At 40.2% G+C, this 25,929-nt stretch overlaps 2 protein-coding genes across 2 annotated transcripts; both read left to right on the top strand.

The window, feature by feature from the left end:
* The first annotated feature begins 829 nt into the window (after positions 1–829).
* LOC117558113 (inositol polyphosphate 5-phosphatase K) lies at positions 830–18,031 on the top strand. The gene is made up of 13 exons (XM_034234104.1): positions 830–1,294; positions 2,983–3,558; positions 7,028–7,135; positions 7,296–7,404; positions 7,750–7,866; positions 8,235–8,410; positions 13,064–13,175; positions 13,320–13,429; positions 13,537–13,747; positions 14,388–14,525; positions 14,631–14,696; positions 14,784–14,888; positions 15,892–18,031. The coding sequence occupies exons 2-13, from the start codon at positions 2,990–2,992 to the stop codon at positions 16,351–16,353; spliced, it is 2,283 nt and encodes a 760-aa protein (XP_034089995.1). The 5' UTR covers positions 830–1,294; positions 2,983–2,989; the 3' UTR covers positions 16,354–18,031.
* A 1,362-nt stretch (positions 18,032–19,393) lies between these two features.
* mat2aa (methionine adenosyltransferase II, alpha a) lies at positions 19,394–25,852 on the top strand. Its single transcript, XM_034234108.1, has 9 exons — positions 19,394–19,745; positions 21,308–21,385; positions 21,494–21,616; positions 22,251–22,363; positions 22,500–22,643; positions 23,282–23,500; positions 23,588–23,770; positions 24,128–24,261; positions 24,353–25,852. The coding sequence occupies exons 1-9, from the start codon at positions 19,652–19,654 to the stop codon at positions 24,453–24,455; spliced, it is 1,191 nt and encodes a 396-aa protein (XP_034089999.1). The 5' UTR covers positions 19,394–19,651; the 3' UTR covers positions 24,456–25,852.
* Positions 25,853–25,929: the final 77 nt, after the last annotated feature.

Here is a 25,929-nt window from a genome sequence, read left to right as displayed (position 1 = left end):
ATGTATCACTGTCCCTGGCATTTTTCAAAAAACGATGATCCAATCAACATGTTTAATGCTGATTACCCAAGGGAGTGCAGTTTTGAGTGCCAACTTGATTGGATTAATGGTTAATGACAACTTGTCAAGTGCACTTCCGGGTCCAAACAATAGGCTCAACTCAAAATGGGCACGGTCTCCAAACAGCCACCTCCTGAAGAGGCACTGCACTAGTAATCATAATTGCAACGGGCATTTTGACAAATTGCACAGTTCATGTGCTAAATAATGTTTACTTTACATTGGAACTTCCAAGGGAGATGTTCTGTTTCAAAACTGGAAAAGATTGCTCAAAATGTAAAGATGTAGCGGGGGAAAGAGACAAAAAGATACATCTGGGTAAATAGGTCCAGTCTTTTATGGATAATTTCGCATTGATGGTCATATTCTGTTTAAAATGTGATGGTATTTCAGTGTAAATATATATTTTTATAAATCAGGACAATATTAAGAAAAACTCAATGAAATTAAAAAAAAACACCACATCGAATAAAAAAATATATGTATTTACAGAAATGTCCCTGTATAAACAGCAAGATCAAAAGTAGTTTTAATTGCAGAATACATTTATTGATTGCATACGAAAGATAGCACAGACTGAAATGTAGATATTGGCATGCTGATCAATTCTCCCCTCGAGTGACGCACTGGTGCCAGATTAATGCGTGCGTCAGTGAAAGGACAGATGCTCAATCATTTCTGGCCTGATGCCCTTTTTGGCAGCTGATTTTTGTTTTGCCTTTGATGCTCTGCCCGCCCCCTCAGGTGCCCTCATATTTTACCCAGAGTGCATAGAGCGAGGGAGAGAGAGAGAGATGGGTGGCAGAACGGCCGGTGTGCTGGAGGTGGATGACCGAGAAGTGCTCATCTGCTCCGGCCAGCTGTAGACGGTAGAGACAGTGATTAGTAGGATGAGTTACAACCAGCCGTCGTGTCGTTGTTTATACATAAAGATTAAACACACCGGAAACATCAACCGTGACCGCCTCCCCCTGTCCTGACAGCCGGAGTCCTCTGCACCGACACGGACACGCTCGCTGCCCGCGGTACCGACGGGGAGCCTCGGTCCTGCAGGCGGGCTGCTGCTCGGTCTCCGGACCGAACATCTAAAAATCCAAAACATTTTTATGTGACAGCCCTGTCGCGTTGATAGACGTGCGAAAAAACAAAGGAGACTGATGCTGATCCCCTCTGTGAAATCACCTTCGCGGTTCACCTTGGAAATAAGAAAGTAATAAAGGAAAACGCATGAAAGGTAAGACTGAGGTTTTCATGAGGATGTTTTTATTGCAGCTGCGTGTGTGTGTTGATTTTGAATGAGAAATTGTGCTATGTGGTGTTTTCCATGAGTCCAGCCTGGTGTTATGAAGCTGTCATTCCCTTGACTTGCAGGATAATGGACTATGATGTGAAACTGGATCACTGAGGTGGCACTTCATCTATCAAAGTTTCTACTTTTAAAGTGAATTCATTACAACCCCTTCTGACCACCATTAGTCAGAGCTCTGTTTTCCAGGTTACTACTGTGGTCACATGAGATTCTCTGTTATATTCATTTGCATGTCATGAATGATTTACAGAAGTGTATAATTTCTGAGGGCACACACACAAAATGGTGGGAGTCTTCCTCCTCCTTGTGACCTACAGGGAGTGTTGACATTGTCTGATGTGCTCCGGTATCAGCTGCTATGGCGCGATGTACACTCCCATGGCATCCCATAATGAGCAGTCTATTGCTCTGTAAAAGGGTCAGGAGGCTAATTAATGTTGCCAGGCAACAAGGATATAATCCAGGTCGGAGGTACAAAGTTATTTCCTCAGATCAGGGGTGGATAATAACTAAGTGCATTTCATTCACTACAGTATAATTATCTGACAGCTGTGGGTTACAGCCTTACAGATTCAAAATATAACATATAATCAATCATGATTTAATAAAGCAGTATATCAAGTGGTCAGAAATAGCCACACCTTAACAAGTTATAATTGAAATGCTTGCACATCTTTGTACATTTTCATTTTAAACCAATGCCATCAATATGATGCTTATACGTGTTGTGTACTTTACCTTGAGAATACATAGAAGTATTCACCTACTCACAGATTATTTATACACTGATAATTATTCACACTTTCACTTTATTATTATATCCGAGCACTTCTTCTGTCACCGCCTCAGCCCGAGTGCTTACTCATGATAACGTCATCGGTGATGTCTGGGCAGCTTGATGTGGAGAGGACAGCTGCTCAATATGATGTGATACATTTACACCACTTCCGCTCTGCTGTTACACCTGTTTCCCAATAACGACTCACTGATTGATGTTGAGGAGCTTTTTGCAAGCCACACTATCTAATTTGAATGTCAAATGTGTCTTTTCCTTACAGCCCTTTGGAGAAGAATGTGTGTAATCAGCAGTGTCAATTGACATTTAATACTATAGTAGATTTTTGGAGGTACTTGTATTTGACAATTTAAATATAACCTTATACTCTACTACATCTCAGAGGCAAATATTGTACTTTTTTGTCCTTTACAGTTTCTCATACTTAATGTGTAACATGTTACTTTGCAGACTCAGATTATTGATAATAATCAACAAATCAACTCTGATCTATTATTTTAGCTTAAGATAAGACTTTATTCATCCCCAGTTGACAAAATCAACAAGCTACCCATCTGTATTTAAATAAGACCTTTACCAGCTGCAAAATCAAAACATTAATGCATCAATCATTAATAATAATGGGCTATTCAGTATAATGAATGCTTTTACCTTTGGAACCTTAAGTAAATCTTGATGCCCTTTTCTTTGTAACATTTTGAATGCAGGACTTTTACTTGTAATTTCTGTTCTGTAGTATTGCTACTTTTGCTTAATTGTAAAATCTGAGTACTTCTTCCACCTCTTGTTATAATTATTCTCATACTTCCTGTTGCAGGTTGATCATGCAGCAGCAACCAATCAGCACCGACCATTTTGGGCCCAACATGCAGCCTGGACCCTGTGCGTTGATCGGATTCGGTCCTGGTTTACCTCCACAGCTCACAACCCAGGAACCAATACTGTTCAGCCAATCAGAGGAGCCCAAGAAACAGTCTTTATTGAGCCCCATGCAGGCTGTCAGAGTGACTAACGAAATGCAGTCAGGGTACCTAAAATCTGGGTCCACTGCAGCGACACTGATGAGCATAAGCCGCCCGAGACCCACCGCTTTGGGAACAAAACCTGCTTATAAGTCTCCCAGAATCTTAGAGGACCTCTCCAAGGAAATAGATTTGATCCCAGTTTGTATCCCAGGACCTCAGAGTGCCAACCACACGTCGCATTCGCAGACTGAGGCCTCCCTCTGCCGCCTCAGTCCTCAGAGCCCCCGCAGCCCTCAGCCTTTCACCAGCCAGCCTTACCTGAGCTCCTCCAATACCCTCAGCCCTCAGCCACAGAGAACCCCCTCACCTGGGGGCTCCTCACCAAGCCAAGAGCAGCCCAAGAAGCCAGGAGAGAACAATAACTTCAGGTAGACATTTCTTCATCCAGTGGTTAGAAAGGATTGAGTACTGTGAATGTTCCCTGTTGTGTCTAAATGCAGCTGCAGTCAGCGGCTGGAAGGAAACTGATGTGTCCCAGACCATGTCACATGCATCAAGGCTGCCAAGAGCTTTGTGAACCTGACAGAGTGACACAGCCACATTTTATTGGCAGGCTTCCCAGAGGCATATTTGAGTTGTGATGCCCGCTCACTCACATGCCCCTTTCAAACCAACGCGGTTCAAGTTCTAGCTCCGTGCTAGTGCCACTTCTGGTTCGGAATCGTTTTTTCTTTTGAGCCCCCGCTTTGTTCACACCGCCCAGATCCCGACTGGTGCTGCCGCTGCTGCTTCATGACGTCACCGTTTACGTCGCTGATTTTCTCCCCAACGGCGCTCACAACAACAACAATGGGGGACTGCGTTGGGTCGATGATAGTGTTACTTTTAATCATATGAAGCCAGATTAAATTAAATAACGACTTCTCCAACCTTATACTTTTGCAGAGTGCCGTGGTTCATTGTTTATTAATGTGTTTCAGTGGCATTTACCGACCGCTCCAGTGCTGCTCTTCCACCAAAGTTTATTCTCCCGTTAACTCACATGGCAGCGGCCACTGTAAAGTATTCACTGTCACTTTGCTCAGCACTACTGCTTGTTAAAACTTTTATTTGCCGTACTCACCATAGAGTGGTGAAGTCACGCCCATATACTTCCGGTCCATGGGACCTTATTTCGGAAAAATAATGTATTGAAGTCAATGGAGAGAGACAACGTATCTTTCGATCCCGTTTGAATTGTGCCATGAATTACACATAGATGTTTGTCAATCTTAAAAAATAATTTCCATGTCAAAAAAGTCACAGTTTGTCGTAAAACTGTTGAAATATAAGACTATGGAAAAATACGCAACTAGAAAGACTACAAATCCCAGAGTCGCGTAAGTGATGTCACAATTGTTTTCCTCCACTAAGAGATGGCTAAGATCAGCGCCATATAGATATAATCTATCTATATGGCGCTGGCTAAGATAAGATAACTTTAACAAGATGCGTGTGTGCTTAGTACCAGGTTGTTATCATACCAGCAATGGGTCTTGCTCGTTCTTTCGCTTCCCGTCTGATGAAAGGACCAGGAGTGGCTGGATCAAGTTAGCTACCCAGCTAGTAGCTAGCACGTTAGTTAGCATTACAGCCTTGTCATTTGTATTAGCCTTAATATGAAGTAACATTAAGTAACCCAAAATGTTAAACAGTAAGAGTAGTAGTCATATTTCGTGAACCCTTTGAAGAGTACTGTCACCGGTGTGATCATTCTATAATACACAATTTAAGCCTGGGGGAAAAACACTAGCATCGGCGATTGCCGATCTTTTCTACTTCATGCTATCTGCACAAATGGTTGACATTACACATTAAAAAGACCAGGCAGTTCAGAGAGAATCAAAGGAAGGCAGGCAGGCAGCTTTGCATGACATTCTTCTGGACGTGTTTCATTGTGGTGATAGTGAGGGTAGTCAATCGTTTTGTTGACAAGACAGTAGTGACGGCCATCTTGGTGACATGTGTTGTTCTGCGAGACCAGAGATGTAGTTCATTGAGCGTTTCACACAAACAAATGTGTTACTTCACAGTTTTACGACACTTTTTTTTTTTTGACTTGCAAAATTATCTTTTAAATTGAGAAACATCATATGTGTAATTCGTGGCACAATTCAAACGGGATCGAAAGATAATCTTTCTCTCTCCATTGACTTCAATACATAATTTTTTCGAAATAAGGTCCCATGGAGGTCCACCGGAAGGGAGGGACTTCGCCACTCTGCAACTGTTAGCTCAGGTTAATCTCGCCCCCTCCGACGTAAGCGTGACGTATGCGGTTCTTGCTTCTAGACTGACCATTAGTTGGTGCTTAGAGCCGGCTCTGCTGCGGTGTGAACAGGAAAAACCGGTGCTTATCAGGCTCTAGCTTCGAACCGGCCCTGGAACCGCGTTGGTGTGAAAGGGGCAACAGTGGCTGCCTGTGTAAACTCAGCTTACCTTTGTCCAAATTGTGTTAATATGAAAGAGAAAATACCTATTTAGTATTCAGATTCAGCCAGTCATTCTGTCTCAAAACATGTATCATTATATAGAAATACACAAGTACATTACATTCAAGTGCATGTTAGCAGTTATTAGGGATGTAAGTAGGAACAGTTTTTACTTGAATAGACAGAATGTCAAGATTTGAGTTTTCTGCTGAAAAGCATATCTATGATTTATGTTGTGTGTTTGTTAACAAACAAGGACAAAACAAGAACATTTTAAAAAAAGTAAAAGAATTAGGCCAAAATTAGGCAATTTTTGACAATAAATGTTGTTCTAGAGCCAACACTCCTGACAAAGTGTCCTTGAATGCACCAACAGGGGAGAGTTTTTAAAGCAGCCTGTATTCAGAAATAAAACATGATGATGATAACATTGATGAAAACGAATAATAATAACAAAAGCAACAACAAATTAAGATAATTATACACCTTTTCATGTGTCAGTTTTTAAACCAAGGCCGCACAATATTTCACAAGATATAAATGCATGAAATACAACGCTAAAAACATTTGAGAGTAAGAAGGGTACATTTTGCCTCTGATAGTTTCAGTCTAAAACTAATTTCCTTTTACTGTACAATACATTAACTTTCGTGTTATAGACTGTCCAATGAAAAAAATCTTAGATGCCTTTGAACATTTTATTTAGGTAAAACACCAATGTTGTCCTTTAAGAAAATCCTGTTTAAAAGAACTATATATATCTTTAGCTTGCACTGTTTTCATGTGACTGCAGAAATCATAAATCTGGATAGAGAACAGCACAATTTAAGGCTTGATTTAAGGATAATATAGTTGATTAATTGTTTAGCGAATCGGAAGAAAATAAACTGGCAACTATTTGAATACTAATTAAACGTTTGAGTCATACTTCAAGTGAATATGCCAGATATTAAATGTCACAGTGTGTTGCTTTTCTTCTACAATAATTAACTGAATCTGTGCGGGATATGAACTTTAGACATGAGTAGACACCACCAGGTATTTTGGGAACCTGTGTTTGACATTTTTCATAATATTTTGACATTTTAAAATCAATTAATATAAATGTCAGTACAACCCTAGTGAGATGTTTGTTTATTTGATAAAAAAAGTGTTGTTGGTGATTCTGAAGGACAGTTAGTTCCATCTCTTGCTCTTTTCCAACACACACGCATACACACACACCTTAGTCATCTTCAAGGTACAAGGGGTGCTTAATTGTGCGTATCTTTTTTCTAAATACAGAAACACAGATGGAAGCTATTTCTCTGAGGATTATAGCACAAATGATGTCCTCTTACACCCTACATTATATATATATATATATATATATATATATAGTACTTGGATCTAATGCGGCATTTCCCATGCTTCTACCCTCTGAAAGGGTGTACATCGTCACGTGGAATGTGGGGTCAGCTGTCCCGCCAGATGACATCACTTCTCTGTTTGGACCAAATGTTTCAGATGGGAGCGTTGACATGTTTATCATCGGGTAAGCAAGTTTTTTAAACCGGCTCAGCACTGCCAGAGAGACAGCCTGTGCCCACTCAGTCATCTGTGTTCATCTTGATGTGCCCATCACTCTCCTTTTTGTTATTGCTGTTGTATTCCACTTGTTAATGACATTTCTCTATTTTTCTGGCACCGCACAGATTCCAGGAAGTCAATTCCATGATAAACAAGCGGCTAAAGGAGGCTCTTTTTTCAGACCAGTGGAGTGAGCGTTGCATGGATACACTCAGTCCTTTTGGATATGTTTTGGTCAGTAAATTTGCTCATAAGACAATATCCTTTATTAGTCCCACAGTGCGGACATTTGTAATATAACAGCAGCAAAGTGGACAGTGCAACAGGAGGCATCAGTCAAAAAAAATAAAGATACAATTAATAAAAAACAGTATAGATATAATAGTAAACGGTAAATATTAAAAATAACTTAATAATTTAATGCTTGAATTCACATGACTTCACCTATGAAATACTGATATTACACAGAATATTGTTATTGATATGTGAGTTAAACTGTATATTTTTTAATTCTTATCCTCTTTTGGCCATTATAAAATCCAGTACACCGTATTGATATATTATTTTTCATTCGTTTAGGTGGCGTCCCAGCGTATGCAGGGAGTGCTGCTGCTGGTTTTTTCCAAATGGTGCCATCTTCCCTTCCTCAGAGGTGTTCAGACAGAGAGTACGCGCACAGGTCTTGGGGGATATTGGGTACGTGCTTCAAAGGGCGCTGCTGTGAATTCTGAGATGTATTACATTGAAACGTTGGTGGGGGGTTTCTATCAAAGGGGGGGTAGGATGTTAAAAGGTGGTGTGTGTGGTCCCTCCTCTGTGTGGATGCATGCATGTGTGACCTTCCTGTGTGTGGATGTCAGCATCACCCCTGCATGCTGCAGTCTCCTTCTCTTTGAGGTCAGTGCAGCAGCAGCAGGCTGTCTGGTGCTTTGATTCAGGGGCAGAAAAACATCCTGACTTTGTCCCTGAACACAGATACAATCCAGGGAAGTATACAAATGTAATACATAAGGGATCCATTTCTCATTGTGTCCTCTCTCTGCCCTTTTTTTCCTCCCTCTAAGGGGAATAAAGGGGGCGTCAGTGTGAGGATGACGATGTTCGGCCACCCGGTGTGCTTCCTTAACTGTCACCTGCCCGCTCACATGAGGAACCTGGAGCAGCGCATGGAGGACTTTGAAAGCATCCTGCAGCAGCAGCAGTTTGAAGGAGGCACTGCCACGGGGGTGCTGGACCACGAGTGGGTGACATTTGAGTTTAATTAAAGTAGCTTAAGATTGATTATCCATAAAACAAATGTACACGTTCATTCACAAAATAGATTTATCTGCACCAAATTTGCTCACCAATAATTAATACATATTCGGGGCGGCATATTACATGATAGAGCAGGGGTGGGGAACCTTTTTCCTCTCAAGGGCCATTTACATTTTTACAACATCCTCTGAGGGCCGTACAAATTATTGAACTCAACCTCTGCTTAAAAAAACTAAAATCACAGCCCATTCATTTGGCCTTTCTTTCATGCTGTGCAAAGAAAAAGCACCCTCTTAATCCAGATATTTTACCATGACTCGCGCATGCATGCATGTGCACGGTGTGGCGTGACCACCAAAACAGAAAGATATGGACACAAGATGTGTGCAAATGTATTTAGTATCCTATCCATGTGAACATGATTTAAGTGAAGGATGGGCCTAACCTCCTCTAGGGGAGTCCGGGTGCTACTCCCCCGGGAAGATTTGTTTTTAAATGTTGAAGTTAAAAGCATCAATCTGGTGCACTTTGAGAGCAACATTAAGAGAATGAAACAGAACTGTAAGCAGATTTTCTTTTTCTTTATGGATATTTTACAAATCACTCTCCTTTTAAACTGTATTCTTGTTTATTAGTAAGAACTTTTTTTGTCATATAGTATTTTATACCTGTTTTTCATCTATTCTCTTATTTTTTTATAACTATAATGATCATATAAAGGTGTGCCTTTACCTCACTGAGCTGAGGTTATTTGAGCTTCTCAGTCTGACAGGAGAGAGCTCTCTTTCACCTGGTTGTAGGTGTAGGCTCCTTATATTCGTTAGCATAGCTAGCTAACCAGATGCTAACAATCTCCGGTACCGCTCAAACAAAATGCGCTCGTGCCACACACACACACACACCGAGCTTGAATGACACACAAAGACAGAAGTACTTGTACTGTAATGTATCTTATTCTTTTCTATGGCGTTATTGACTGTATGATCAGTATGTCAGATGAACAGATCGCCACTGGGCTTACAACTACAGCCACGCAAAAACTGTGGCATGTGTACAGCTCCTTATGCTACTGCAGTAGTTCCCAAACTTTTTCTGTCAGGCCCCCCCTTTGGAGAAAAAAATAAGTCGGGGCCCCCCCTACACAAATAGTCAGGCTCAGTGGCGGCGCCAGATATTTATTTTGGGGTGCTGTGGGGTAGCTTGACGTTTCATAGAGGGTGCACTGCTCAAACATTTAGGGTTTCCCATTAATGTACCGGTCGCTACAGTGGAATTTTCTACTGCAACAATCCCCACGCATATACACAACTAGGGATGGGAATTTGAAAGCAAATGTATATTTGAATATTCGACCCCCGAAAAAAACGGTTAACCGGTTAACCGAAATGTACATATAAAAAAAAAAATGGGTAAAAAAAATGTTAACTATTTTTTTTTTTCAATACTTTTTGGAAATAAATACATACATGTTCAAATAAGTGTAAAAACCAAGTCGAATTTGTCAAATGTATTGAACTGGTGATCACAGTTTGACAGCTATAGGCCTACAGCTTTCATGTGCAGAGGCGATTCACAATCAGCCCAGCTGTAGAGAATACCCTCTCAGCTGGAACGGAGGTTGCGGGTATAGCAAGGTATAGCATACATATATATATATATATATATATATATATATATATATGTTTAATTTGGCATAGTTTGACCTCTACACCGCACTCACTAACCTGGTCGAAAATATTTCCACACATTACTCATTTTTGACTGTTCTTAAAGTGTAAATAATTACCGGACTATGACTGGTAAAATATGTTGAATACCGGCAAAACTAAATCTCTCCAGTCAAAATGTCTATGTACTTTGCCGCCACACACGGTTTCCAAGCAGCGCTTATTGTTGTTTAGGCTGGCCACTCATGTGTCGCGAGTGTTGACAGGGGGCGGGGCAGCCCTCATGAACTGTTTGAGTGTCTGCGTGATCTGCGTATAGGGAGGAGCAGCAGCAACAGAGGCACGGGAAGGTATTTTGAGTGGGGGTGCTGAGGTGCTGGACTCCAGTGAACACTATACGGGCACTATAGAGCACGCACAAAAGCACTCTCCACACGCAAACACACAGTACACCCGCGACTGTTACAATGAAGGCTCGATAATCAGCTCACGGCATATAGGCAGGGATAAAGTGCTATTTTTTACGAGTGGGGAGCGGACCTCACCTCCTCTAGGGGGTCCGGGGGGATGCTCCCCCGGGAAGATTTTTGTTAAATATTGAAATTAAAAGCATCAATCTGGTGCACTTTGAGAGCAACATTAAGAGATCTATGGATACATCTCTCAACACCCATTTGAAACAGAACTGTAAACAGATTTACTTTTCTTTATGGATATTTTACAAATCACTCCCCTTTCAAACTGTATTCTTGTTTTACTGCCATATAGTATTTCATAACTGTTTTTCCTTTATTCTCTTATTTTTTTTATAACTAAAGTGATCATATGAAGGTGTGCCGCAGAAATAATCTTTTGAATAATTTGTGACCAAACCGTTTGAGACCCACTGAGATAACTTAGACTAAAGTGAACTATCTAAACACTCAGTCCTTTAGCTCACCTGAGCCTCTCAGTCTGAGAGGAGAGCTCTCCTCCAGCTTGTTGTGGAACCAACAGCTCCTTGTGTCCGTTAGTGCAGCTAGCTAACTGCTAACCAGATGCTAACAACACGGTCCCTGTTGCTGGCACCGGTCTCTCTCCCCCCCTCTCTCCCTCTCTCACACACACTAAATGCGCTATTTCCACACACACACACACACACACACACACACACACACAAACAGAGCCGAGTTTGAATGACACAAGCACACTTTTATTTCCATGCAACTCTCTGATTGGTCTGATGTCATGCCTCTGTTGCATTCACTGAACACTGGAAATTACATTCCTGCCGTCCTCTCTAGTGTCATGATGAGGTTCACGTAAAGCACGGTTAATGTATTATATTATTGAGGGAGAATTGTCTGGGGCTACAGAATTGTAGCCAACAATGTGGAATTTATTGGCTACATATTACACAGATTATGCACAGCGGGAGCAGCAATAACCGTCAAATAATAATTCAGACAGGGGAGCTCCGCACCCCCTGCCCGCCGCTAGGGGGTTCTGCAGCACCCTCAGCACCCCCCTTCCCGCGCCCATGAGCAGCCATATCATTGGCTAGAACTAGCTAGATCGGATGGATTTGGACATAAACACGAGTGAAGTATAATCGGACGCGAGAGAGAGAGATCAGCACCTGCAGCTCTGCCCGCTGTGAGGGACCGGTGAGCGGAGCAAAACACACCTTTAGACGTCAACTAACACATTTAGCTATGGCACTGTCGTATATATACACATTGAATTATTCAATTTGATAATATGTAATCAACTTAGGCATCACTCCCAAAAAATTAATAAAAATATTCATAACTCATATTCGAATACATGAATAATTATTCTCTCCTCCTCGGGGTGCCCCCGGGGTCCGGGGGCAAGCTCCTCCGGGAAGATTTATTTTTAAATATTGAAGTTAAAAGCATCAATCTGATGCACTTTGAAAGCAAAATGAAGAGATCTATGGATACATCTCTACATACAACACCCATATGAAACGGAACTGTAAACAGATTTACTTTTTCTTTATGGATATTTTACAAATCACCCTTTTAAACTTTATTCTTTTTTTACTGTCATATAGTATTTCATACCTGTTTTTCATTTATTCTCTTATTTTTTGTATAACTATAATGATCATATAAACGTGTGCCTCGGAAATAATTGTTTACATTAATGGTGACCAAAACGTTTGAGACCCACTGAGATAACACTGAGTCCTTTAGTTCACTGAGTCTCTCAGTCTGACAGGAGAGGACTCTCCTCCACCTTGTTGTTATATCTGTTAGCGTAGCTCGCTAGCACCAGAAGCTAACAACAACGATCTCCGGTACCGGTGCGCTCTCTCTCGCTCGCACACGCACACAAAATGGCTCGTTTCACACATACACAGAGCCGAGTTTTAATGAAACACAGAGACCCAGACGTAATAGTACTGTACTGTATCATATTATTTTCGAATCAATAATTTATTTTATTTTTTTTAATAACCATTTTTCCTCCTGGTCTCTCGCGTCCCCCCTGTCATGCCTCTGCGCCCCCCACTTTGGGAACCACTGTGCTACTGCAATTTTTGAAGTGCCGGAGCACGAGACGACACGTTAGGCTTGTGTTGTGTTCAAGGAACCTGACCTTGGCCAGGAAAAACAGGCACTCGCTTGTTTAATTATTTTGCGGTCTAGATTATTATTTTTTTGCGTGTGTTAATAAATTACCTCGAGGGCCATATCAAATGGTCTTGCGGACCGCATACGGGCCGGAGGCCGGAGGTTCCCCACCCCTGATGGAGCTTTAAAGTCTCATTATTTGACCTTGAATGTGTCTTTGGTTTCAAGTTAGACAATTTATTTGACAAACAATGCTACAGCTTTCTTGGGATAGCATCTAATATAAAATCAATTAGATATTCAATTGAACCTTTACATTTTCCTTTTAGAGTAAAATAAACAACTGCTGAAATGAAAATGTATTTTCTGTGTTTTTTCTGTCCCCAGTGTCGTTTTTTGGTTTGGGGATTTAAATTTCCGTATTGAGGACTATGACATCCATGTGGTGAAATGTGCCATCGAGAGCAGTAAGCTTCCTCTTCTGTTGGAGCGAGATCAGGTGAGGCATTTTAAAATATTTCGCCCCACACATATGAATTATTTTAGAAGGCTTTACACCACCTGTTTGTCTCTAAATAACCAACGACAACCAACAGAGGGCACTGCTCTGCTCTGATTCTCCCCTCATTTGTCTTCTCTACAGCTAAACATGGCTAAAAACACAGAGTCTGTCCTTGAAGGCTTCCTCGAGGGACCTTTACATTTCCCTCCTACTTATAAGTTTGATGTGGGCACTCACACGTACGACACCAGGTTGGTTCAGTCGCCAAACTTACTCCATACATTTTATTTTCTATAAGCAGTTTCCTGTAAAAACTCCACTCTGACATTCAGCCCCTCTTTGACTCTTATATTTTCAGTGCGAAGAAGAGAAAACCGGCCTGGACAGATCGCATCCTCTGGCGCACTCGTCGCACCGGCTCCCCAGTTCCTACCCACAATGCAGCACTGCAGCGGGGTCTGACCTCCTGGCTGGGTGGAGCGACTAAAGTGACACAGCATGTGTACCGAAGTCACATGGGCTACACCATCAGCGACCACAAGCCTGTTTCTGCTGTGTTTTCACTGCATGTAAGACGATATTCCCTCAAATGTTATCTTATCTTAAATACAGCAATACAAATGCATTAATGATATCTTTGTATAGCTTATTTTTTTACTTAGAGGGATAGTTCAGTCAGAATGATGGGTACCAGAGCAAAGCAATGTATTGCTATGAACAGGGGTAGTAGCAAAACACCCTAAAAACAATATCAGTTGAAATTTAAGCTATACCTACAGTTTTTCACAGCTTGATCTTGCCGTCAGACAGCCCTTTTCCCAATCTTGATATGACTTAAAATCCATCAATGCTCTTTTCAAAGCCACCATTGTCAAAACCAGTAATTTTACCTCGCAGAACACAGGAGTGGCGTGGTGTGTGTGTGTGTGTGGCTTTGGTGAATCTTAACTTATCTTAACCTGTTTCAAACACTAAAGTCAACAATAATATACAAATAATTTAATTATCAACCTAGCCCTATACCCATGAAGAGGTTAAACAATTCTAAATATTGATTAAACTAAAACTGATATGGTTACTTCAATGCTACTGGTTCTGCTGTCTATTTCTTTAAACTTGGGGTCACTTACTGAGGATGAGTAACTAATTCGACCTCACTTCAAAACAACCCAAACTGTCCCTTTAACGTCTATGTTCTCGTTCTCCTAGTTCCCATTCAAGGTGGATATGCCCCTGGTGGAGCTGCAGGTAAACAAGGAGTGGTGTAAAGTCTCAGAAGCTACTGTTCGATTCACAGTTGCATCGACTTATCAGCGCAGCTCGTGGGACTGGGTAGCAATATACAAGGTAACACACAGTTTGATTTTGGTCAAAAGCTCAAGAAAAAAATCTATTTTATGTAATGCCCAGTTTCAGCATTTGAAATGATGCCCATTTGTTATTCTGCAACAGGTTGGATTCAGACATCACAAAGATTACCAGGCATACATATGGGCCAAGGGAGAGCATGCAACACAGGTTTTTGTCAGACACTCAAATGCCATTTACTTTGAGCTGCAGCTGAATTTCAATTGTAACTGTATTTCTGTTCTTTTTGTTCCCCAGGTGACATTTTCAGATGAGGATTTGCCGAGAGATGATGGTGAATACATCCTGGGCTACTACAGTAACAACATGAACAGCATTGTTGGACTGTCAATGCCAATTCAGGTAACAAAAGTCAGAGGACAAAAGGTTAGCCACTCACGGCTTGGTATGATGTGTTTATTAATGAATATGCCCATATAGAGTATACGGCCATAAGTATGTGTACTCCCAGGCACGCAGCCATGTTACTACTACTACTACTGGATGCATCATCCTGTTTAAACAGGACAGGGCCTTCTCAAAACTCCAACAAAGTTAGTCAATCGACACAAAATAATGACGCAACTAGATTGACAAATGTATTGTTTTCAATCATTTCATTTAATAATAATATATTTATTTTCCTAAAATGCTTATATTACATTTTCTCTTCTCAAAACGAAGTTACAATTGAGATCCCTTAGCAATCAAAAAACATAAACACATAAAAACAAAGCACTAAAAGAATACAAATATGCAAACCACATCTAAGTTCTTAAAACGGCAAACCCATGAACCAAAACTAACTCGAATCAGTTAAAAATACAATTAAAAGTATGTTATGAAATATAAGCTTGGATTAAAATGACTCGGCATGATACTTTCTTGTACTTTAGTATTTCTGCTAATACATGTTTTTATTACACTGTATAAGGAAATAATGTACCTCTTACTGCTTTATCTAACATCCATTGCTACTTGTTGCAAATACATATTGTTTATTGATTTTTTTATGTGCTATGTGTACAACATGTGATGCATTGCTATAGAATAACAGTACATTAAGTAAATTAACTACACCTAAACGATGTAAAACATTAAAATGTGGCTCCAAAATGAAAAACAAATGATTCAATAACTCTGAAAGGGCATACAATTAGTACTTCGTAAGATCTGTTTTCTATACTTTGAATTCAATAAAAGTTTGAATGAAGTACTTTTACTTATAGTGGAGTATTTTTATAATGTAGGATTTTTTTCTTTTACTTAGGAAATTATATGTAGATGTGTGCCCACATACTTCAGGGCTATATCTCTATATATATTACTGCAACTTATTGAATGCCCTTATCCCTTACCTGCACAGATCAGGATCCCCATCCACAGCCCCACCGCGCGTCGCTCCAGCAGCTCGGAGGTCAGCTCAGAAGACGACAGCACTCTGGTCCTGCTGGCTCCGTGCTCCCGCAGCCCCAGCCCCAGCCCCAAAAACGGCAAACACCGCCATCGCCGCAGCCGAAGCCCCGCCCCCCCTGCTCTCTCCTCCAACCCCCTCCCCTCCCTGCAGGGCCTCAGCCTCTGTCCTCGCTCCAAAGAAGGACGGACTCTCTCCCCCTCATCTGCTGCTAAGAAGGAGCGACTGGTCTCGCCCGACACTGTGTTGTCCCCCACCATCAGCCCGCTCACCCCCCGCAGCCCGGTGTCTCCGGGCAGGGGGGTGACTGCACCCGAGGCTCTCATCGCTGCCATCCTAGGTGAACACAGACCAGCTCAGGTTAGCCCCACAGGGGTCAAACACATAGGAAAGACAGGGAAAACAGACACATAGAATATGAACATCTATTTTTAAAGGGATACTTCACACAAAGAAAGGCCATTTGTGTATCAATAATTCACCCTATGTTATTTTGAATTATTAAAGACATTGTTTCTCTTCCATGCCTTCACATTAACCTCAAAAACATTTTTTAAAGTCATGAAGGAACTGATTTCAATGTTGAAAAAACAGCTAAACTATATCAACATTTCCGTTGACAAAAACACTTAAACAACTTGTGCAGTATAATCTAATTATTATTTATCCTGTATGATCACTACTTCCCAAGCGCATGCATTTTAACGAAACCTTATTATTTAAAACACTCTAGACACGAACGGATAAAAAGCTGTTTGTAGAGGAAGCTTTTAAATGGTAAGGTTTGAGCGAAAATGCATGTTCGCATTAATTGAGTCAGAGTTTGTAAAGATTTTTTTTTTTCATATAGTTTTGCATACCTCTTATTCACTTAAATTAATTGAGAATTTTCTCAGTTATAAGATTATTGGTTCCTCGTGAGGCATGAGAGAAAAACTAAGTTTTATTCAAGAACCCAAAGTAACACATTATTTATGTACAAATGGTCATTTTTTTTGGGAAAGTATTCCTTTAAAAGGAGGTGATGTACAAAGAAAACAACGGCAATATTCATGCATTCAGGGTCCGATCATATCCCACAAAGTGGCAGTGCTCGTAGAAGCAGCACATTCGGTGACTCCTAATGTAGTTTGCAAACAATCCCGTTGTAGCACTGCGGTCTCTGAATCTACCATCACCTCATACACTATGTGTATCCTGGAGTCAAAGATGTGTCCTGACTCCTCAAGACAAGTGCTTTTATTTATAGATTCATAAGCTATATCATACGTTAACAAACATATTGAATGTGAAACCAAAGTCAGAGTAAATCTGTGATGAATGTGACCGGGTTTTAATTACAGCAATACGATTTGGGGCTGCAACTAGATATTATTTTTTATTGTTTGTTAATTTGTAGATTATTTTCTTGATCAATCAAATAGTTGTTTAATCTATTAAATGTCCGAAAACAGTGAAAAACGTTAATGAGTGTTTTCCAAAGCCCAAGATGACGTCTTCAAATGTCTTATGCTGTCCGCAACTCATAGAGTAAACAAACCGGAATTATGTTTCCTTAGAAATCTTCTAAAACCAAATAATTGATTTTCCTAATAGTTGGCATTTCATTTAATCTTTGCAGCTCTACTATGGATCCATGTAAACAGTCCTTTGTGAAAATAAGGACCCTTGACCAGAAGCATAGATGGTATCATAGTTCACATCAGTGTGCGTGTGTGTGTGTATGTGAGAGAGAGACTTTGTGCAGACCTGTGTGTTCAAAACAGAAATGTGTGAAAGGTGCATTTTTTTTTTTTTTTTTTTGGACCAGATGTTTTAAACGTTTAACTCTGTAGTTCTTGGTCTGTATTCTTGACATTTTAAAAATAAACTAAAAAGGAGCATTTTACGTCCTCAGAGTAATTAAATGTAAACGTGTCCTTGTGACTTGAACAGTAATCTTAGATCAATGCTCTTTTTCCTCGCAGCCTTGTGAATACAGCCCCTGTTCTACGGAGTCAGTGAGTGGGTGTACTCACTTGTTTGTTTTGCTTAATGGAAATGACATTTAATTGTGTGAGTGTGCAAATAAAACCAGAACAAAAAGAGTAAACGGAGCCAATACTGTTTATTGGACAAATACTCCAACAAGATGTGTATTTGTGTTTAAACATGGACTCAGTGTATTGACTTTAAGACCTTTAAGTTAATATATGCTAATCAGCTTAACCTTTAAACCTTATTCAAATGATTTACCTCTATTTATTTATTTATGTATGGTAACTTTGCTTTTAAGTCAACTCTTTGTCCCAAATACATTTTTATAAGCTTATACCGATACAATGTTTAAAACACTTTAACAGCTAAACTATTTCAACATTTCCGTTGACAAAAATACTCAAACAACTTGTGCAGTATAATCTAATTCTTATTTATCCTGTATGATCATTTACTTCCCAAGCACATGCATTTGAACTAAAATCTTATTATCTAATACACTTTAGACGCGCAAGGATAAAAAGCTGTTTATCGAGGAAGCTTTTAAATAGTAAGGTTTGAGCTAAAATGCACATGTTTGCATGAATTGAGACAGATTATAGTTTTGTAGTATTTAAATTCATCCCTTATTCACTTCAATTAATTTAGACCTTTCTCAGTTATAAGATTATTGGTTCCTCATGGAGGCATGTGAGAAAAACAAAGTTTTATTCAAGAAGGTAACACAGTAGTTATTTATTTACGGTCATGTTGTTGGGAAAGTATTTCTTTAAAAGGAGGTTATGTGCAAAGAAAACAACGGCAATATAATTCTTATTTATCCTACTTCCCAAGCACATTCATTTGAACTAAAACCTTATTATTTTATACACTTTAGACGAGCAGGGATAACAAGCTGTTTATAGAGGAAGCTTTTAAGGTTTGAGCAAAAATGCATATGTTTGCATTAATTGAGTCAGATATAGTTTTGTAGTATTTAAATTCGTCCCTTATTCACTTCAATTAATTGAGACTTTTCTCAGTTATAAGATGCTTGGTTCCTCATGGAGGCATGTTAGAAAAACTAAGTTGTATTCAAGAAGGTAACACACAGTGTTAGTTATTTATTGTTGTTGGGAAAGTATAAAAGGAGGTGATGTACAAAGAAAACAACGGCAATATTCATGCATTCAGGGTCCGATCGTATCCCACAAAGACGATTGGCCGTGCTTTTTACAGCGCCACGGCTTCCACAGATGCATTTTTTTAAATGTATTTATTGTCAAAGCATTTCAGGTATTGCTATCGGGATGTTAAGAGCATTCCATGGAATATAACAAGTGTTTCTGAAGTGAATTACCTACCCTACCTTTAAGCAAAACTACAAATATTGAACACCACTGTCAAGGTAGAAGACATGGTAGAAGGATGCTTAACCGTCAATTCCTTGTGTATTTGTTACTCCGAGGGACTTTCACTTTATTAAATTAGAGCACGCCCATTTGCACCACATGGTGTGTGCTGAACAACAACATTGGCTGCAGAGAAATGACTAGAAGGGCCTGAAGAAGTTGTTTAGGCAACAGTCTGACTCAATCTGCACTACACCCTGCTGAGGATACACGTGAAGCAGCGTGCTCACTGATTGTTTGACAGCAGCAGATCCAGGTAAAGGCTCTAACAACCCTGCACGGCTTCACTAAAACTGCTAACTGAACGGCTAGCTTGTTAGCTTCCCGCCTGCTTATTGGGTAAAATGAACGGCTATCAGAATGGTTTCCATAACAACTCGCACATTGATGAAGACTGCTTCCTCTTCACGTCTGAATCAGTCGGAGAGGGACACCCCGGTAAGTTTTTAATGTATATTAACTGCATTCCTTGAAGTAGTATTCCTTTATTGTATAATAAGTAGCCTGATAGCACCCTGTTAGCCTCTCAAACAAGGTCACGTTGCTTGTTACTCTTAACGTAGCTCAGCGTGTTGTTGTGTGTCAGCTCTCCAATAAGTACCCTGCGCATCATCTCTGTTTCTCTGTGTCGTCACCGTTAACAAGTGTATATAAAGTAGCCCAGCTGCATGTAATTGAGGCATGAAGTTACAACATACTTCATAAATGCTGGGGTAATGTTGCCAGCTTATGAAATTTGAAGTTGGAGCGTCGTAGCTGAATGCTAACCAAACGGTGGCTAACTGTTTAAGCTAACACGCTGAAGTTTCCCAGCTTCTGGTTCTCCTGCTCTAGAGTGTAAACTTTACTTATTGAATGAGACTTACATTGTGTCTCATACTGTTGGGAAAGCATGTTAGAAAGGTAGGTAAAGCCTTTATGCTGTCTGAAACCCACTTACAACTTTGTCAAAGCTATATTCTGTTATGAATAATGCAAAAAAGGGAAGACTTCAGTACGTGTTTTTTTATTTTTGCCAAAAGCTGGACCACATTGAACGAGGTCTCCTACAAAAATGTCCATACTTTCACTGAACTAGATTATCACAGATAAGCAAGAGATACATTTTCCACTTGTGAAGTCTTTGTCGTATTTGTGAACATGCAAAAAGAAAAAGGAGATTTCACTGCTTTTTAAAGGTCTACATCTAGATTAAATTGAACCAGGTCCACATCAAAACGTACGTGAACAATGTTCTCTATGATGAAGCCTTTTTTTAGAACTCGATTAAGCATTATGGTAATTCGGAAACCTTTAAGTATGTGGTTCTGTGCTGTCAGTGAGGCTGAACTAAATGTTAACGTATACACATTTCGGCCTCCAAAGTATCCATTCAACTTCGAAACTGTTCATAAAAACTAAACAAATAACAGTACAGTACATCTTCAGCATACTGCGTTTCAATTTGATAACATTTTACAGCAGCTTGTACAATACGCTGTAGTTTCCGTCCTCAGTTGGGCGAGCTTCATTGTTAATAGGCTTACCAGTAGTCCTAATTATAGGCAGTGCAGGGGCTTCTGGTCATCTGTGGATGTAACACAGTCACATACACATTGTTTATAGTTGCAGGAACATAGACGCACCTAAAGAGAGTTCTACTAAAGGTGTGTTTAAGTGTACATTTACTCTGCATTAATAGAAAGCTGCTTACTTATTTGGAACAAATTCAAACTGCTTTGATCCTCTTAGAAATGCTGTCACACTAGTCCTGAATTGGGGTTAGGGGATTAATTGCAGTACATGTCTGAAGGCCTCAAAGGGTTTAGGAATTAGGGAGCTGCGGAAGGAAAAAGGCAAACATTCCTTGTACAGCTGTAGCAATTATTTTATCAGTCTTTTCACTGAAACATAATTGGCTAACTGGAAATAACAATCAAAGTATTTTTCAGGCAAAAACGAGTTTCCTGCTTTACTGTTTTGTATCATATAAAACTGAATGTCTTTGTGTTTATTTACAGATAAGATTTGTGACCAAATCAGTGATGCTGTGTTGGACGCACACCTCAGACAAGACCCGGATGCCAAAGTAGCTTGTGGTACGAAAGTGAAATCTTTGTTGGCTTTGACAACCTTCACCACCTTGTCCTTAATGATCTGTTTTACTTAGTCTTACTCTCGTCCACTGCATGTCATTGTGTCCTCAGAGACTGTTGCTAAGACGGGGATGATCCTGCTGGCTGGGGAGATCACCTCCAGAGCCAGCGTTGACTACCAGAAGATTGTCAGGGAAACAATCAAACACATTGGGTATGACGACTCCTCCAAAGGTATGGTTTTAAAGTAACAGTTAAAACCTCTTTCCTAAATACAAACTATCGCAGTTATTTCAAATATGTGAGTATTTAGATTTACACATAGGATTGTATCAAATCACCCTAAAGATTTCCTCGTTTCGTATTGTAGCAGTATTGTCAGAATATGTAGCGAGAATTAAAGTTATTTTGGACTGCAATCATCACACATAATGAATGTTTTTCAGTATTGTACAAAAAAATCCAGATCTACTTAAAGTATAAATACTACAGTCGTACTTTAAGTGAAAAGTCAACAATTATAAGCAGCAAAATTGTATTTAGGTACAGTACTTGACTTAGTGTACTTAGTTATTGTCCACTACCAGTGATATTATATACTAAACTATCATTTTGCATCGTGAAAACTGAAAAAAGGTACATTGAGCGAATGACTTCTGAATTTGAATATAGCAGCTAAGAAAACACTGATAGTCTTAAACAGGTTTGACTATCTGACATTACACCTTTTTGAATAAATAAACACGCACAATTATATGGTCAACATGATGAGTGATCAGAGTTTTTAAATAAAGTAAATATTTAAAAGGGTCTTGGTGAGGATTGTCATGTGAAACAGTTTACTGAGGCTCACGGTCTTGTTCTATAGGTTTCGACTATAAGACCTGCAATGTGCTGGTGGCTTTGGAGCAGCAGTCCCCCGACATTGCTCAGGGCGTTCACATGGATCGCAAAGAGGAGGACGTGGGAGCCGGTGACCAGGTCAGAGGGTTTTTAGATTTATGTTTGAGTATGATCCACAACCGGGTAACTGTAGCCATAAATGTGGTGTTACAAAGTTTATGATTTTTTTTCTGACCTCTATTAATGCTGTGGTTTGTGACTGCACCTCTCACAGGGTCTGATGTTCGGATATGCCACTGATGAGACTGAGGAATGTATGCCGCTCACTATTGTCCTGGCTCACAAACTCAATGCCAAGATGGCTGAGCTGCGCCGAGATGGGACGCTGCCGTGGCTCCGGCCTGATTCCAAAACTCAGGTAGGACAAAGAAATAACACATAATTTACAATGGTGTGTTTACATTACTTATGGCAAACGTAAGTAAATGTGGTATAGACTTGATTGATTGATTGAAAAGTTTATTAACAGCTTGTATATTGGGTACAGTACAGCTCAAAACATACAATTGTTAAGGGGATGCAGACCAGAGAAAGACTTTCGTCTTGTTTACATCAGGGTCCCCCATTTCCAATTCATCATGTCATTTAAGACATATAAGACATACAGATGGCTTATTTACAATTTTCATTTTAGATTTCGTTCCAATACATCCTAAATATAATACATGCATTTGCAGTGCGTACCCTAGGTTTGCTTTAGTGGGATAAGATGGGCTGCTGTGAGTTAAAGGGGTGCAAGGGTTAGTCAACACTAAATGCTTTATGGCACTTCATAAATGATCCCAATGGCTCTAATTGGTTTTAAGCACTGCGTCTCCTGAAAAAACACCATGGTTAAATTTTGCCCTACATGCAAGTTTTTACAGCCTAACATTTTTGTAACAGCATACATATTTGATAATTTACTTTGCAGATTGAGATTGACAATAATATAGTAAACCAATAAATGTATTATTATCTAATCTTATTCTTTATTGTGTTTGTTGTTCCCCTCAGGTGACTGTTCAGTACAGACAGGATCGAGGCGCCATGCAGCCGCTGCGTGTTCACACCGTTGTGGTGTCCGTGCAGCACGATGAGGCTATCGCTTTGGACGAGATGCGCAGATGTCTGAAGGAGCAAGTGGTGAAAGCGGTCATTCCTAGTGGCTACCTGGACGAGGAAACGGTTTACCACATGCAGCCCAGCGGACGCTTTGTCATCGGAGGACCACAGGTGAGACAAGAGCACTTTAAAACTGAATAAAATCATGAAAGTTGTGTTTGTCATAAATGTTCATAACTCCTGTTTTTCTTCCCACAGGGTGATGCTGGTCTTACTGGCCGTAAAATCATAGTTGATACTTACGGGGGCTGGGGTGCCCATGGAGGTGGAGCCTTTTCTGGGAAGGACTACACCAAAGTAGATCGCTCTGCAGCCTATGCTGCCCGCTGGGTGGCCAAATCTCTGGTGAAATCAGGGCTCTGCAAGCGGGTGTTGGTCCAGGTGAGTGTACAGCAAAGTAAAGTGACATCTTGCCCCAAATCGATGTATTACAGAATCAGACATGTAGACTTATAGATGCTTCCAAAAATGCAATAACAGTAATCCCACCCAAAAAACGGTCTTATGGCATGTGGAATAAAATACGTAATGGTTTACTCAAATTACCCCATCACAGAGTTCCTGTTAGTACTAGTAATGCTAATGCATAAAGAATGTAATAAAAAGTGAGAAACCTTGTTGTGTAAAAACGTATTGTATACGCTGTGGTCTCAGCATCTAATCTAAAGTATTATCGAGTAGCATCTAAAATGTCTCTCCAGCTTCACAAAAACATCTTAATGGGTTCATCTGTTTTAGGTAGCATATGCCATTGGGATTGCCCATCCACTCTCCGTCTCCATCTTCCACTATGGGACGTCCGAGAAGAGCGAGAAGGAGCTGCTGGAAATTGTGATGAAGAACTTTGATCTTCGTCCAGGAGTTATCGTGAGGTATCCTGTGGTGTCTAATTTCTCGTTTAGTTAAGATCCCATTTCACACATCCTTTTGGTCTCTAAAAAACTGTTTTTATTTCTGCCTTAGGGATCTTGATCTGAAGATGCCAATCTACCAGCGCACAGCCGCTTACGGGCACTTTGGTCGAGACCTCTTTACATGGGAGGTGCCAAAGGCTCTGAAATACTGAACCCCTTCCTCTAATCTTTAAGCGGGCATGAGGTGTACTACAGATAAACCTGTGCCCGTCTACTCCCTCCTTCATCCTCCTCCCTCTTCCTCCTCACACACACAGCCACATCAGCGCAGCTTCTACGTCATGAAAACCATTCCCTTTCTCCACCTGTTAGTATTGTACACATCTCTATTAAACATAAAGAGTATTTGAGTTGCATGTATGAAGTTGAACAATCATGCTGGAAGAATTGCGCGTACAGATTCGAGCAGTGCTGCCAGCTTTTGTTTATCTTTTATTCTGGCAGCTCGCCACATTTTGAATCAATGATGGCCATCTATATCCCTGATAATGCTAGTTAAGAATAGAATAACTTAATCTCTGCGGTATGTATTTAAATTGTATTTCTAGAAGATTTCCATAGTGATCCATATGGGCATTTGCTTCATGGTATGCAGGATATTTCTTTTACTAGCTTTTATCTGGATCTATTCAAACTGGATCTCACTGTAGTGATCAGTGGCAGTTGGCGTGCTCAGTTTTTTTTCATGTAATTTCCCCTTACTGTGTTCGGTAACAAGCAGTGAAGTATTGCAAAAAGTCTCTGCTCTGTTCCCCTCATAACCTCACCCTTTGTTTGTGTAATTCTGCTGGCACAAACAGGATCAATCACATGACTTGATTTGATATAAAATCAGATCATTTTCTCATTCGTGCTGTCCCTTCAGGCCATTTTCTTTCTGACGATTTACAGAGAAATCAGAAGCTGCTTGTGGTTTTGTTGGACTGCACCATAAAATCGCTACATTTTTGTAATTTATTTTCTTGGTTTAAATCTCATGTGAATGTTCCACATTTTTTTTTAAACTGTTTCAATGTTTTCAAGATAAAGGCGTGGTACACTACACACCCTGCCTGAGCCGACTCTGGGTGTAGCTACAGAGAAACCCAGCTCAGTCGCCTCCAGGCAGGAGCTGCCTTTATTCCAGGGCAGCATCTTGTTTTATAAAATGGCTTTGACTACTGTGGGACAAGTAAGGATGGACAGCTGATTAATGTGTGCCACAATATTTCTTTATCTAAATGGTGGCTCCCTGACACCTTTTAGTCTATTCACTGGAATAACTTTACCTCTCAAATATTTTTTTAACAATATGTTTGCATCCTGTTGCTCCTCCACAGACGAGACAAATGCTTGGTTGGTGTTGTACAGAGAAACCAGCCTGTTTACGTTCTCTCCTGTGGTTGGGTAACATTATTTACTGTTCAATAATTTGTATAACTTGATGAAGTTTCAGTGTGGATGCTGAATGTAAAAGTGCCTTTTCTCTTTTGCTGCAATGTCCTTATCCCTTTCCCCCCAAATATCCTACTCCTTGCCTAATTAAATCTGACACGATCTTCTAAACTGATGTGTTAACATCTCCTGCTTCAACAATTCACACTGATGAGCCCGAGTTGTTGAGTTCCTCTTTCAATACCATTTAAA

Source organism: Gymnodraco acuticeps, unplaced genomic scaffold, assembly GCF_902827175.1.
Source record: "Gymnodraco acuticeps unplaced genomic scaffold, fGymAcu1.1, whole genome shotgun sequence".
Classification (NCBI taxonomy): Eukaryota; Metazoa; Chordata; class Actinopteri; order Perciformes; family Bathydraconidae; genus Gymnodraco; species Gymnodraco acuticeps.
The sequence above is the reverse complement of the archived record's forward strand: the minus strand, read 5'-3'. Positions and strand labels throughout refer to the sequence as shown.